Consider the following 15,682-nt stretch of genomic DNA (forward strand, 5'->3'; position numbering starts at 1 on the left):
TCCCCTCTGCTCAGTCATTAGTCTAGGCATCGTTTGTGTGGCGTGTACACCTCCTAGCGTCAATACTCAACTGTTTTTTGACACAAACCTTTATCAAGAATACCTCAGAGTGAAATGCATGCTTTCCACCCAGAACCGTCGACGCACATGCTAAAATTATGGTTTTGCTGCACTGTTGGTGTGTTTGTGCGAATGGACGTCAAATTGCATGACATCATCTCATCTGGGATCATTACGTCACTTTACCATGAACGTTCCATAAACATGAATGCTTACCTTCATGAAATTTCATTTTTTTCGAAACTTGCGTTTCTTTTGCTGTTCAGTATACAATGTTTTGTTAGTATGCACCAAATGTATGTGAAAGTGTAACATGCAGACCACTAAGGCTGGCTATCAATACAGATCATAAAGATTGATGATTGTTACCTAAATATCGATCTATAAATATCGGAATATTAACTTTGAGCAAAAACGAAAAAGAAAGTCCTCAAGAAATGAATATATTTCACACTACTTGCGAATGGTCACGTGTTTATGCATGGAACACTAAGAAAACAACGTCCTGAACATAATTTAGAAGCAGCCCACTAATAAAAAGGTAACTTTGTCTGTAGTGTGAGTAAATTAAAACTTTACTCTGCCACAAGAGCTTATGTATGATATTATAGATGACACTATTTTCATATAAATAATCATTAATATTTTTCCTATCGATGATATTTCCGATTATTGATCGTTTTAGCCAGCCCTACAGTGAGTGAGTGAGTTTTAGTTTTACACCGCACTCAGCAATATTCCAGCTATATGGCGGCGGTCTGTAAATAATCGAGTCTGGACCAGACAATCCAATGATCAACAGCATGAGCATCGATCTAAGCAATTGGGAACCGATGACATGTGTCAACCAAGTCGGTGAGCCTGACCACCCGATCCCGTTAGTCGCCTTTTACGACAAGCATAGTCGCCTTTATGACAAGAATGGGTTGCTGAAGACCTATTCTACCCCGGATCTTCACGGGTCAGCCAGCCCTACAGAACGCAACCTCAGTTCATGAACTCTGTATCACAAACACAACAAATTCCAGCATAATAAAAAATTTATTGATACAAAGAACAATCATGTTGAGTGGTTTGTTAGGATCCTTGTACAAAAATCCTTACATTACCACCAAATTATTTTGTTAATAAAATACCATCTTGCTCTTCTGAACTCTGCATGTGCTTTGATTCTTAAGGTTAAAATCACTTAAAAGGCATATGGATAACCAGTGCTCATACTAGCATGAGTGGGATTGAAACCATTAATCCTTGAATAATCACCGGAGTTATATATTTTTGATTGTCGTTAGCCCTGGTGTTTACACAAGGTCTGTCAGACAAATACATACACAATTCTAGAATGGAGAATGCATCAAGCTTCATTAAAAAGGTTTCTTCCTAAAGTTTCAAGATTATTAATGGAAAATATCAAAAGTCATTTCTGGGATGACATTTCATGTGATAAGTAATCAATATATTTCTCACCATGTTAGACCAAGTGTTTATCAAAGAAACTGTTTCGTCAGTTTATGCTGCATGTATTCAAGGAAACCATTAATTCAAGGAAGGCATTAATTCAAGGATTCAAGGATGTCCTTCAGACAAATGAACAAGAATGGCCACAATAGGTGGAGTGTGAATGATGGAGTCCATCCCACATGGCTCGTGTACATAAAAGGATTAGATGACAAGATCTTCATCAGTAGATACATGCACATTCATACACACATCCGGTTTCAGAACATGTACATATAAAAATATTAAAAAAAGATGGGAATAAATAACCATCCCTTATTGTAATGAATTTTATTCAGTATTTTTCAACTAATAGTCTTAGTCTAATATGGGCTAAAAGTTCACACCATTACATTGACTGACATGGTTCTGATAGTCTTGGCCAAATTGGGGCCCCATCCACACAACACCATTCCGCGGTCTGACATGGGTCTGATAGTTTTGGCCAAATTGGGGCCCAATCAACACAACACCATTCTACGGTCTGACATGGGTCTGATAGTTTTGGCCAAATTGGGGCCCAATCAACACAACACCATTCTATGGACTGACAAGGGTCTGAGAGGCTTGGCCAAATTGGGACCCCATCCACACAACACCATTCCATGGTCTGACAAGGGTCTGATAGTCTTGGCCAAATTGGGACCCCATCCACACAACACCATTCCACGGCCTGACAAGGGTCTGAGAGGCTTGAAAAGGGACATAGCTTATGTTTGAAATATCTGAAATAGGTCAGGATGAAAAAATGGTATATTTCCCTCTTCATGCCATGTATTTTCCCTCCTTACTATGTCAATGTAAGCAGCAAAATGACAAAACCATAACAAATGTAAAAACTGAATACTGTCATGAGAAAACGAAACGTGGAGAAAGACCCGTACGAATCGTAACAAAAGCATCCCCTAAAAGTTTTATTATAATTAAAACTGATTAAATATCTGGACTAATTATTCCAAGTCAGAAAATATTTCAGAATATATTTAAAATAAAGTGGGCATATATAACATCACAGATGTGACAGGAGAATATTAGGACACAACCTCCTTTCACTGGCCCTAGAATGAACAGATGACTTCTTGTTTGAACAATGATTATAATGCTGTGATCTCATGGGCTCATGCATGTTGATGGATGTGTGTTGTTCAGAGAAGGTTCAGATCCGTCCTGGGGAGACCCAGCCACCTGGCCCTGCTTCCAAGATTTGGGCCACAGCTATGGTGTTCCGATCTTCATACATGCCACCCACTATCTGAACCCCAATTGGCAGCCCTCTCTTGTTGAGCCCGAGTGGACACTGGGTGACGGGCAGACCCAGGGCATTGAAGATGGCTGTGTAGGAGAAGTTGACTGGTGTTGAGAGAGGCTGGCCGTGGAGCTGGGCACAGCAGGGATGAGAGGGATACAGGAGGATTCCTCCATCATCCAGTAACTCCCTCATCTCTTCCCTAAACTCTGTCAACATCTTCAGGAACTGCGCATTGCTGCCCTCCAGCAGTGGGGTGAAGCATTCTATGACAGTTAGCATGATGGCTGGAAGATTGTGTTTGGATCTCCCGATCAGCCAGCGGAACAACTCAAGAAAGCCATTCACTGACCCGTTTTGTCCAGCCATGAACTCACTGAATGTTGTCCCATCAGATGACGTCATGCGGGCTGACCACATCTCAAAGCTGTACTTCATCCGCCTCAGCTTCAGTGTAGTCACTCGGACCCCCAGAGTGTGCTCCAGATAGTACACAGCCTGCAAGGGGAAACAACTCTTCAATCTGAAACAATTCTATTTCCCTCAGCTGGAAGAAACCATACCACATACAGTCAACTTCTGAACTACTAACGTGTCTGAACTAAGTATCTTCTGAACAGAGTAAATTCCATGCAGGAACATGATATCAAAGCATACAGATCCACAAAAGAAACCCTCCTCAAGAATCAAAATGTTGAGTTATATATTTCAAGAGAAGCTGAATAAAAAGTGGATGAATTTCCAAGACCAAAAAAACAGGGAGCATACAATTCTAACATTTCAGAAACAGTTAGAATACATTAGCGAATGTCTGATAGCTTGAAGCTGCAGAGAGCCTTGTGTTGGCAGTATGGGTACTAGTGCTATCCTTCTGGAACATAGACACAACCTGTCAGGCAAACATGTAAGGACCTGGTGTCTTTGGATCTGGACCTAGATTTTCGAAACTCTCCAAGTGTTTAGATGATCGTAAGTGCCATACATTGACATTAACTTGCGACTATCTTAGCTCTGAGAGAGCTTCGAAAATCTAGGTGCTGGTCAATACAGCAATGTGATGTTACACTTTTTTTATGTCCTGGATCATGATTTTGGATTACCATTGGACCAAGTCATTCATTCAGATCAAAGGCAGCCCAAATCATCACCTGAATTACCTTCTATCACACATTCATCTGCATAAAGTTTAATGCATCTTTGCCATATTCAAACTCTACAATTATCAAAATGAATAAATACATGAATGAATATAATGTAACTAACCGTATCAACATGTAGGTTCCATATTATAACTGTTCTAATATTTGTTTGTATTTTATTAACATGTGTTTCATATCTGAGAGAAAACTGATGATGATAGGGTACATCAATCTGTTCTAGCTACAGCCATCAACATGTTACATCAATATGCTCAACTCACTTTCCTCTGTGCTGCCACAAGTTCTTGATTCACATTACTCTGGAGCAAGCCTCCTCCATCATTCTCCATTGTGAAAAATCTCAGCCCCTTCAAGTCCACCTGCAAGATTCATACCCTCAGTATGTGTGGGAAGTGAACAGACATATTCATGAGCACTACTGTTTCACTTTGTCAGCAACAGTGGAGCAAAACAACCCATGGCTTCAACAACAGTTAAATAACATTCTAGATTTATGTCTGTTACAACATGGCAATCTGGTAAAGTGATTGATGTTTCAACAACATCCAGAGTACATCACTAATGCTTCACCAACACCCTGACAGCAGTCTCCATCCATTATGATGATTGATCCAACAGTCAGCATGATGGAAAGACATCTTTGCCCATCACGGATGTTTCACCAGTATCCGCACAAAGGTCTTGGTCCATCACTGATGTTTCTCAAACCTATCAACATTCTCATAGCAGTCTAGGTTCATGTCTGGTGAAGTAACAACATTGGTTGATAAAGATTCTCACTTGTTTCTTTAAGTTGAGCTGTGGAGCATCCCCAGACATTATCTGCATCAGAGGTAGGAGATCAGCAGCATAGCGGCATAGTGGCCCAGTCACTAACAGGTCTTCCTGACCCCCCGTGGCTGGGGGGTGCTGGCCACTGTTGTCAACAACACCTGGATAACAACATGACAACATCAGAATCCAACTGAATAGTTTCAACCAATGTCAACAAAATGTTTGGTAACATTATTAAGGTAATAGAGATGTGGCCTTTACTGACTACATGAAACTGTCTACTGTTGTCTGCAACAACTGAACTACATGACACAACAGTCCTAAAAACAAAACAGAAAAGAAGAAAAAACAACAATAATTCTACTCAACAACACAGCAGTTGTTTTTTTCCTGAGAGACATTATTGTCGTGTTGGGGAGAAGAGAGGCAGAGGAACGGTGCAAGTGCCCTCATCTATGGTGGTGTAGCCTGTGGTTAAAGCATTCACTTGTCACGTTTGTCACGTTCGATGACCCACGTAGGTGCACTGTAAGCCCATTTCTGGTGTCCCCACACCCCCATGATATTGCAAGAATATTGCTAAAAGTGACATAAAAATTAACTCACTCACTCACTCACTCACGGTCCTTCATTTTCTATGCCAGTTCTGAGCTATGGAAAAAATGTAGCTCCATATGCAGCTGTTACCTATCCTTGTTCAATTAAAAAGTTGATTTCCACATGACACGTAACACAATCCTTAAAGGTGAAAGTTACATGCCAATAATAGATAGCATAATATATTCTACAAGTCAGGACACAGCTGTACATATCATCATCATGTCAGCACATTGTGACACAAGCACACTACTGACGGTTCATTAACCAATTTAATCATTTTCTGTCAGAGTGACTTATTTTATTATTTTATTGATTTCTCTATTAGAAACATGTTGATTAAAATTTTCAGAAAGTTATAAAATATATATTTGTTTTCCTTAATAATTGATATATATTTAGTTGTATCCTAGTATATAAAAAGAGTTTTTTTTGTAAATGTAAAGGGTTTCGCAAATGTATACTTAGAAAGGATCCTACTTTGGCTACGTTCTCTTCAATCATTGTGAACATAACACCAACAGCCTTTGTACTTAACAGAACTTTCTCTGTGTAGATGATGCAATGAATAAACATTATTGAAAATTGAGTAAGTTAACATCTTTTGTACACGTTCTGTATCTGATAAAGAGATCTTTCGATAACACATCTCAGCCAAGACCTGATCCCATTTTTGACTAACCAAGGCATTCTTTCCTCTCTTAAGTGCATTGCAGGAGTCAGGGAAAAGGTTCAGCTTTGGACATTGGATGGGTTTAATTATGTCTGGGATCCCCCTGATAATCCCAAGATAATCAGAAATGAACTGTGCTTTGCTAACCACACTAAAAGCGAGGCCTCAAAACATGAAGCTCACTAACTCAAGCTGCTAGACCAGCACCTAGAAGATACATCTACTGGGTCAGGTTACAGAAGGATGCAGTGTTAAGTGGCTGAAGCAGGGGATCCCTTAAAAGCATGGAGTACCTGATTGTTTGATCAGCATTCTAGAAGTTGGTGAGTCAAAAATGAGGCATACAACTTTATGGACGACAACTCCTTGTTTCTTGCATAGAGCGACGTTTCGATGTACATGAGCGACGTTTCGATGTACACGAGTGACTTTTTGATGTAGATGAGCGACGTTTCGATGTGTTGTCATCCATAAAGTTGCGTGCCTCATATGTGGAGTACCTTCTTAAGATCTCATGACAGTGGTCTGAACTTGATCTCCACAAGACGATCTTCCAGACTTTGTCACCAAAGCATAATTACTTGAATAAAAGCTTCTAATTCTAGTTAGCTAATATGCCAGTCCTGTTGTTTGTCTGACCACAGCCCTGTGGCTGTCTGTGGCTGTCTGGCTTTCCAGACGAGCACACTATTCCTGAAATGATGCATCTACAAAGACTGGAGTGGGAGAATGAACTCTGTAAAAGAGATCCCAGATTAGATGTTCGATTCTACCAACAGAGTGGCAGAGACATTTGGATTGGACACAGCTAAAGACAACTTCTGTTCAGCAGGGAATCATGTCCTTGATTTTGAGACCTGTACAGCCTTATGGTTATTAGGCAGAAGTATTTAGGTGTGCCAGATGTTGCTTGTTGAACATTTCAGTGTTTAGGATTATCCTCCCCTTGGTGGAGTCCTTTTAGGGGACAAGGAAGATGGGAGTTAGAAACCTGGTATTAAAGTTGGGGCATGTACAATTTAAATGGTCTTATTGTTTAGTAAAGGGGTGATTTTGTCAAGAAAATTTGATTTTTATAATGTGGATAGACTCAAGACTGTTGAAAGTGAAAGGCAATACTCATGATATCGGGCCTTGGTGACATACAGGTCTGTCCAAATAGTCCAGTTCTGCCAAAATAGGCCCAGTCTCCCACATACTGTCAGTGATTTGAACGGCTGAGGGTATGATGCTCCAGCTGTGCAGTACTTTCCCTACTGTCAGATCCAGACCCTGGGGTCTGTCATGCTGGGATTGATAAGGCCCCTGCCTCTTCCTTAGCTCTTTCCCCAACAGGAAGTCTCTCCCAGCCTTCGAGTTATCCTTAAAGATTGTGACAGACATCAGGGTAAATAACTGCCCATCTTGGAATATTGTTGAAGTAACCAAGTCCTTGAGAATAGGGTCCAGTGGACATAGACTTCACCCAAATAGTGTTCTATAGGAACGTTATGGTCTGGGCAAGGTGCCATAGACTCTAGACTAACGGTCATCCAGCCAGCGACCTGATGAAAGTATGTGTCCCGAGGGTTCAAAAAGATCCCTCCGCGGAAATCCAACAGGTCTGATGTGTTTACCTTTTGCTTTTACTTATATTAGTGATTTTAGTTACAAGTGGGCTCAGGAGGTAGTTAGGTGTGACCTACAGCCATGAGCGCTGCGTAGTATTTCTTAAAGGTACACTTTGGAAACTTTAATACAGTTTATTTCAGTAGCCTTTTAACATTTTATAACTTCTTATCAATTATTATGCAAGAAACTGTGTCCCAATAAAATAAAACTCAAATATTTAAAAAGTATATTTTACTTATATTTCAAGATTGATCAGCAAACAAAACACTTACTCATTTTCCTCATATACACTGACATTTGTGAAGTCACCAAGTGACATAACATATCCCGGGTGTCAGGGGTTTTCGACAATGTAAGACAAAAATGTAATTTGTATCTATAATATCATTTAAAGTTTTTATTTTACTAACCTTGAGTGATAAAGGATATAGTCATCTATTTCACACAGAAATATCAAGTTGAAAAAAATAGCGTTGATGACATCGTATTGGCGAAACTGTTGCCGCTCGCCACATCCGGGTATTTTTCCTATTTATATATTGCCTGTCACAAGCAGACGACTGATCTTACTGAATTTTTGCTTACTATGTTTTGTCATAAAGGCAACTGATTTTGCATCTGAAGTGGTATTAGCAATCTCGGGTAAATACTATTGATGTTTCTTTCCTTTTTATAGAAGTTAACTTCTGGATTTCAATTGTCAATAAAACTTCTCACTATAGTGACTGGGCATCCGCCCTGCCGATGAACTGCTCGTGCACTCGCGTTCGCGCACATACTCCCCTGATACAGCGTGAGCAATACAATCGTCGACATCACCAGAACGTCGAATTCAGTTCGTTTTGGGACATTATATGATATTATATGATACTTGTCTAGCACCAATATCCAGCTCAGCTCAGCTGCTCAAAGGTGCTTTGTTTTTCTGTCGATCATAGGATGTCAATCTTAATGACACATTGAATTTTTCACTCTCAACTCCCTGTGGATCATACAACTCTTGCAGCCATTTAGGCATACCATGTTAATGTGGCTTTCTCATTCTTACGAGGTACCCATTCATAGCTGGGTGGACTGGGACACATAGTCACAGTGTTTTACAGAAGTTTACTGCACGTTGCTGTACCCGCAACTAGGTGTTTGCCACCATGTGGCCACCATCTCATTCGTAGGTTCTTGTAAGTGCACAGGGTTGTGTACTGTACACTAGGGGTTGTGACATCACTGAAAGAGTCTGCACACAAAGTTGACTCCTGGTCACAGGTGGGCTCGATCCCGGCCTCTTAAGCTCGCTGGATCACTAGCGCCTTAGTTCGCTCGCCCACTGCGCCCCAATGTGTTTACATTCACACAAGACACTGATTCAGGTGTATCTTACAGTCAGTTATTTTTGTCACGACCTTGTTATTAAATGAATACTAGCCTGAGTCTAGCCATGTTGATGGTCTCAACACAGAAGATGTTATATACCATCGGGTAAATGGAAATGTCGAGATTTCCTTACAGAAGGTATTTCCTTACTTACCTTTGGTGGGTTTGTGTCCATAAACACCATTGAAGAAAGCCGGCATTCGAATACTTCCCCCAATGTCAGATCCTACTCCCATGATGGAGGCTCCTGTGGACAAGATGCAACCTTCCCCTCCTGCAACACAAAACGACACACACGGTTTTACAACAGAAAAAAATATACATCCTGTACACGCCATTGACACATATGAGCATGTGGAATTTATCAAATTCTTAGTAGTGACACGTACTATAAATTTGTTTGATATTCCTGTTTTGATACGATTGCACGATCAATCTTTGTACAGTCCATGATTGTAGAACCCATGTTTGGACAGTCCACAGTTGTACAACCCATGTTTGTACAGTCCACAGTTGTACAACCCACGTTTGTACAGTCCACAGTTGTACAACCCATGTTTGTACAGTCCACAGTTGTACAACCCATGTTTGTACAGTCCACAGTTGTACAACCCACGTTTGTACACTCCACAGTTGTACAACCCATGTTTGTACAGTCCACAGTTGTACAACCAACATTTGTACAGTCCACAGTTGTACAACCCACGTTTGAACAGTCCACAGTTGTACAACCCATGTTTGTAGTCCATGATTGTAGAACCCATGTTTGTACAGTCCACAGTTGTACAACCCATGTTTGTACAGTCCACAGTTGAACAACCCACATTTGTACAGTCCACAGTTGTACAACCCATGGTTGTACAGTCCACAGTTGTACAACCCATGTTTGTACAGTCCACAGTTGTACAACCCACGTTTGTACAGTCCACAGTTGTACAACCCACGTTTGTAGTCCACAGTTGTACATCCCACGTTTGTACAGTCCACAGTTGTACAACCCACGTTTGTACAGTCCACAGTTGTACAACCCACGTTTGTACAGTCCACAGTTGTACAACCCACAGTTGTACAACCCAAGTTTGTACAGTCCACAGTTGTACAACCCACGTTTGTACAGTCCAGTTGTACAACCCACGTTTGTACAATCCACACTTGTACAACCCACGTTTGTACAGTCCACAGTTGTACAACCCACGTTTGTACAGTCCACAGTTGTACAACCCACGTTTGTACAGTCCACAGTTGTACAACCCACGTTTGTACAGTCCACAGTTGTTCAACCCATGTTTGTACAGTCCACAGTTGTACAACCCATGTTTGTACAGTCCACAGTTGTACAACCCATGTTTGTACAGTCCACAGTTGTACAACCCATGTTTGTACAGTCCACAGTTGTACAACCCATGTTTGTACAGTCCACAGTTGTACAACCCACATTTGTACAGTCCACAGTCCACAGTTGTACAACCCACGTTTTGTACAGTCCACAGTTGTACAACCCACGTTTGTACAGTCCACAGTTGTACAACCCATGTTTGTACAGTCCACAGTTGTACAACCCACGTTTGTACAGTCCACAGTTGGAGAACCCACGTTTGTACAGTCCACAGTTGTACAACCCATGTTTGTACAGTCCACAGTAATACAACACATGTTTGTACAGTCCACAGTTGTACAACCCACGTTTGTACAGTCCACAGTTGTACAACCCACATTTGTACAGTCCACAGTTGTACAACCAACATTTGTACAGTCCACAGTTGTACAACCCACGTTTGTATAGTCCACAGTTGTACAACCCACATTTGTACAGTCCACAGTTGTACAACCCATGTTTGTACAGTCCACAGTTGTATAACCCATGTTTGTCCAGTCCACAGTTGTACAACCCACGTTTGTACAGTCCACAGTTGCACAACCCATGTTTGTACAGTCAACAGTAATACAACACATGTTTGTACAGTCCACAGTTGTACAACCCACGTTTTTGTTACAGTCCACAGTTGTACAACCCACATTTGTACAGTCCACAGTTGTACAACCCACGTTTGTACAGTCCACAGTTGTACAGTCCTCAGTTGTACAACCCACGTTGTACAACCCACGTTTGTACAGTCCACGTTTGTACAGTCCACAGTTGTACAACCCACGTTTGTACAGTCCACAGTTGTACAACCCACATTTGTACAGTCCACAGTTGTACAACCCATGTTTGTACAGTCCACAGTTGTACAACCCATGTTTGTACAGTCCACAGTTGTACAACCCACGTTTGTACAGTCCACAGTTGTACAACCCACGTTTGTACAGTCCACAGTTGCACAACCCATGTTTGTACAGTCAACAGTTGTACAACCCATGTTTGTACAGTCCACAGTTGTACAACCCATGTTTGTACAGTCCACAGTTGTACAACCCACGTTTGTACAGTCCACAGTTGTACAACCCACATTTGTACAGTCCACAGTTGTACAACCCGTATTGTACAGTCCACAGTTGTACAACCCATGTTTGAACAGTCCACAGTTGTACAACCCACGTTTGCACAGTCCACAGTTGTACAACCCACATTTGTACAGTCCATGTTGTATTTGTTTCACTTAAACACAAAGCACAGATCCAAATAAGGAACCAAGAAGCACACATGGCATCAAACATAATATAGATGATTTGTACAGCGCTTGACTCCACAACACTTGGCATCAAACATAATATAGATGATTTGTAATGTGCTTGATTCCAGAACACTTGGCCATGCTCTAAGCGCAAACACAAGACAGTCAGTAGCGAAGAAAAAGAAATGTCTTTAGTTGAGATTTAAAACTAGAAAGAGTTGGAACAGATTTAATGTCCAACAGGCAGAGAGTTCAGCAGGAAAGCAGCTGAATGTTTGAAGGATCTATGGGACCCCCATTTGGTTCACTCCCAAAAGACAAACCACCCATAAGACAGACTCAATGAGTACACAAATCAGCTGAGCCATGCTGTCCAGAGCTGACCCAGACTCACTACAGAGTATAGTAACAACTCGCTCCTATCTCCTGTGCCCTTCTCAAAACATATTACTAATCCTTTTACTGAACAGAACAGAATAGAACCAAAATTTATTCTAAAAAAATCACATATAGTGACACAGAGAACATACAGCATATTGATACATATTAAAACACTGAACAAAGTCCAGTTTTGATAAATTTGGCAACTTTAGAGTTAAGTGGTGAATAATCACATTTCATTAGATAACCCATTTTTTCAATAGTAGGATGTTTACAGAAATATTTGGGAAGAATCTACAGTTAAGTGTTTGTACTAGAATAAGTGCCCTGAACAAAAGCATTTAACAAAACACAGTCAATGGTCCATTATGTTATTGTGTCTACCTGAACTTCCTCCTACGATGTGACTGGTGCTGTAGGCGTTGTTCGTCCTGCCGTACACATTGTTTGCCGACTCATACCACATGCAGAGCTCGCTGAGATTGGTGAGGACGAAGGGAATGGCTCCTGCAGCCTCAAGATGCTTCACAACCGGAGCCGTTGATGTGGCCTTGTTGTCTTTCCTTGTCCACAGACCAGAGCTGTTGGGCATACCTGAACACAGCAGGATAACATGGACTCACCGGAAACCAACGTCAGCTTCATGAAACTGTTCACAGTGCCCGACCTGTACATTCAGTGCTTGTCCTCTAGTAGACACAGGTAAGAGTTGTAGTATGCTTGCCCACCTTCCTATGCTTACCACATCTGAACATTGTTACATCATTACCCATTATCATTATATCCCAACATATTTACATATAGTATGTGACTTGCTTGCCCCCACATCTGATCAATATAAGATACATGGAAGCCTCAGCCTCCTGAAACAATGTGTGAACAGCCTTATGTTCCCCCTTTACCTCCCATCACAGTATTTAAACGGTATGTGTTCCTCTCCAGCAGTAGTGGTGGTGGTGGAGGTGATGGTGGTGGAGATGGTGGTGGTGGTGGTATGAATATTAAGTGTTCATTCATTTTTTTATCAATAGATGTGCGGTGAGATCTGAAGGCTTACCTTTTACTTGAAATGATTCTTTAACAGACAGTGGCACTCCCAACAATGGTAGGTCTTTGATAGAACTGTCGTCCTCAGCTAGTTGCCTGTCCACATTTCCCGCTGCCTCCAAGGCATCTGAGAACCTATCCACAACTACAGCGTTGACCACTGGGTTGACCTCCTTCACTCGCTGTATGAATCTTTGCATCACCTCAACAGCGGTCAGCTGCAGCATAAACAATAGTCACATACTTGTCCTCTATCTTGTTATTAGTAAGAAAACAGTACCATACATTAGCACATCTTTACATTATAGTCATAAAAGGGGGATGAGGTAAGGCAAGGGAACTTTTCTTCTCCATCATTGTTTGATCAGTGGCGAGTCCAAAATGAAGCATGTGTTTATTGCACAGAGCGACATTTCAGCATAGATTCTTACACCGTTATCAAGCTAAAAGAGCTTTTAGAACATTTAGCTTGATAATGGTGTAAGAATCAACATCAAAACATCACTCTATGCAATAAACAAGAAGTTGTTACCCATGAAGTTGTATGTTTCATTCTGGACATCTCCATCATGTCCAATTCGTCACAGTCATGACTGTAATGCCTGAGAAGAGTGAGTGAGTGAGTTTAGTTTTACGCTGCGTGCTCAGCACTATTCCAGCTACATGGCAGCGGTCTGTAAATAATCCAGTCTGGACCAGACAAAACAATGATCAACAACATGAGCATCAATCTGCGCAATTGGGATATGACATGTGTCAACCAAGTCAGTGAGCCTGACCACCCGATCCTGTTAGTCGACTCTTACTAAAAGCATGGGTTACTGAAGACCAATTCTAACCCGGATCTTCACGGTTGATTTATTCATTGACTGAGGTTTGAAGCCAATACAATTCACATTCCTACCTTTTTTGTTCGGATACGATCCGCAATCTCCACGGCACTCAAGAGCAGCACTTCATCAGTAACTGGTGAGACAGTAGTGGCCGGGTACCACCATGTCAGTATTGCTGAAAGAACAGGCTGAAGGAATGTCTGGAGAAGAAGGAACACACACCTCACTGCCTGTCGAAGCAGCCTCACTACTGGCTGCATTCTGTAGCTGAAACATCCAACACCATAATTGTATAATACTGTCTTCATCACACAACCAACAGCATCATTCATTCATTGTCTAACACTGCCTACATGATACAACCAACAGGACCATTGCATACCAATGTCTACATCATAGGGGTATTGACAAGGGGTATCAATGTTTATTGGTAGATCCCTGTTGATAGGGCAATGGGTATTGATGATGATGGACAGAACCGTGTTTATCGGTTGATGCATGTCGACCACTAGTCAAGGTAAGCTTGGTTTAGGATAGCTTCCACAACAGGTTGAAGAAGACGGACGAAAGCATGCATAAATGACATATCAACTGTTTTCCTCGCTGATGTCAAAAGATGACAGAAAGCTACAAGCGCAAATAGAACTGGGGACATAACTCTGCTATGCTTAGCACTAGTTCATTGTATCTCAAGTCGTTATTTCAAAATTTGCTGTGGTTAAGAAAAATATATCTTTATGATCTTTCGTCCAGGAGGAAAAAAATCTATTCCAACACAAATATCAAAATTGAAACTGAATACATTTATCATATGTTTACATATAAAACAAATCAAAAGAAATGATGACAATTTACCACTTAAAGAAGGGAATAGCTGATCATACTTAACATATATAGATTCTGATAGTGAAACCATTTATGTGAAAAAATATATATTACATTTGCAAAATCTACATGATAGTTCAAACTGTTAGAAGCAAGACTGGATGATTGTGTGTACTTTTATCTATCTGAACTTTACCTAAGAAAAGTACCAAATATGTACAGCAGTTCTGTGTGTAGATCACTGCTAGTGACAAATGACAACAAAATAACGAGTAAGGAAAGTAATGTCAAGACATGTATTGACTGTAAGACCCCATCTAGCTAAGATACATAGCGTTCACTAACACTAACGTGAACGCTATGTATCTTAGCTCGAGTCTAGACCCGATCGCGGCTCTCGGCTAGGGGGTCACCGACCTACCCTAAACACGACTGACCACCAGGATCGAAGAAGCGCGTGAGAACTAAGAAGCGACAGCCACTGTGGACAGCCTGTGACAGTTCTCACTATAGTAACCTGCGCCCGGTAAACTGCATTGTTACAAATGCCTTACACAGACAAATACAAAAAAAGTCGTCACCTGATCAATGTGTGTGTCACGGAAGTGTGTACTGATTAAGCTCCGCACACCATTCGGCTTCACTTTTTATGAAACAGGTACGCAGATGTTTCACTGCAAAGAGCCATCTCGTTGACAAAGGGTGATTGGATCGAGATCATCGATTTGCTCCTCTTGAAAACTGTTTCACTGTTTCCCAGATAAATATTGCCGCAATGTCAATTACATGTCTCTACATATCCAAATATACCCGAATAGGGCTCGCGAATCGTGTCTATAAATAGTATACCGGAATTCCGATTGAAAATAAAAATAGTAACCCAAAACTGGTTCGCGCAACTAGCTTCGCTCGTAAGTCGGAAGGCATTGACTGAGCCTCTGTCTATTGACATTTGAATATGCGTCCGCTGGCGCAGCATACCAACAGAACCA

The 15,682-nt window shown here is 41.1% G+C and overlaps 1 protein-coding gene across 3 annotated transcripts; it reads right to left on the bottom strand.

Moving 5' to 3' along the window:
• Positions 1-1,082: 1,082 nt before the first annotated feature.
• LOC124261928 (fatty-acid amide hydrolase 2-like) lies at positions 1,083-15,526 on the bottom strand. Of its 3 annotated transcripts, none has more exons than XM_046696295.1 (8): positions 15,272-15,526; positions 13,937-14,132; positions 13,043-13,250; positions 12,370-12,579; positions 9,144-9,263; positions 4,744-4,895; positions 4,224-4,322; positions 1,083-3,301 (listed from the first exon to the last, which is right to left on the bottom strand). In XM_046696295.1, the coding sequence occupies exons 2-8, from the start codon at positions 14,123-14,125 to the stop codon at positions 2,714-2,716; spliced, it is 1,566 nt and encodes a 521-aa protein (XP_046552251.1). In that variant the 5' UTR covers positions 14,126-14,132; positions 15,272-15,526; the 3' UTR covers positions 1,083-2,713. The 3 variants fall into 3 exon arrangements, with proteins under 3 accessions (XP_046552251.1, XP_046552252.1, XP_046552253.1); XM_046696296.1 differs by lacking the exon at positions 15,272-15,526 and adding an exon at positions 15,112-15,260; XM_046696297.1 differs by lacking the exon at positions 15,272-15,526 and having other exon boundaries at positions 13,043-13,252; positions 13,938-14,071.
• Positions 15,527-15,682: the final 156 nt, after the last annotated feature.

Source organism: Haliotis rubra, unplaced genomic scaffold (genome assembly GCF_003918875.1).
Source record: "Haliotis rubra isolate DU_JTF1 unplaced genomic scaffold, ASM391887v1 Scf816, whole genome shotgun sequence".
Lineage (NCBI taxonomy): Eukaryota > Metazoa > Mollusca > Gastropoda > Lepetellida > Haliotidae > Haliotis > Haliotis rubra.

Excerpts from the sequence above, each read along its gene's own strand:
- LOC124261928 (XM_046696295.1), bottom strand. The coding sequence starts at position 14,125 with ATGCAGCCAGTAGTGAGGCTGCTTCGACAGGCAGTGAGGTGTGTGTTC. Across the intron at positions 9,264-12,369 it reads CATCGTAGGAGGAAGTTCAG|GAGGGGAAGGTTGCATCTTG; the intron begins GTAGACACAATA and ends TTTGTGTTGCAG. Across the intron at positions 4,323-4,743 it reads AGCTCAACTTAAAGAAACAA|GTGGACTTGAAGGGGCTGAG; the intron begins GTGAGAATCTTT and ends TGAATCTTGCAG.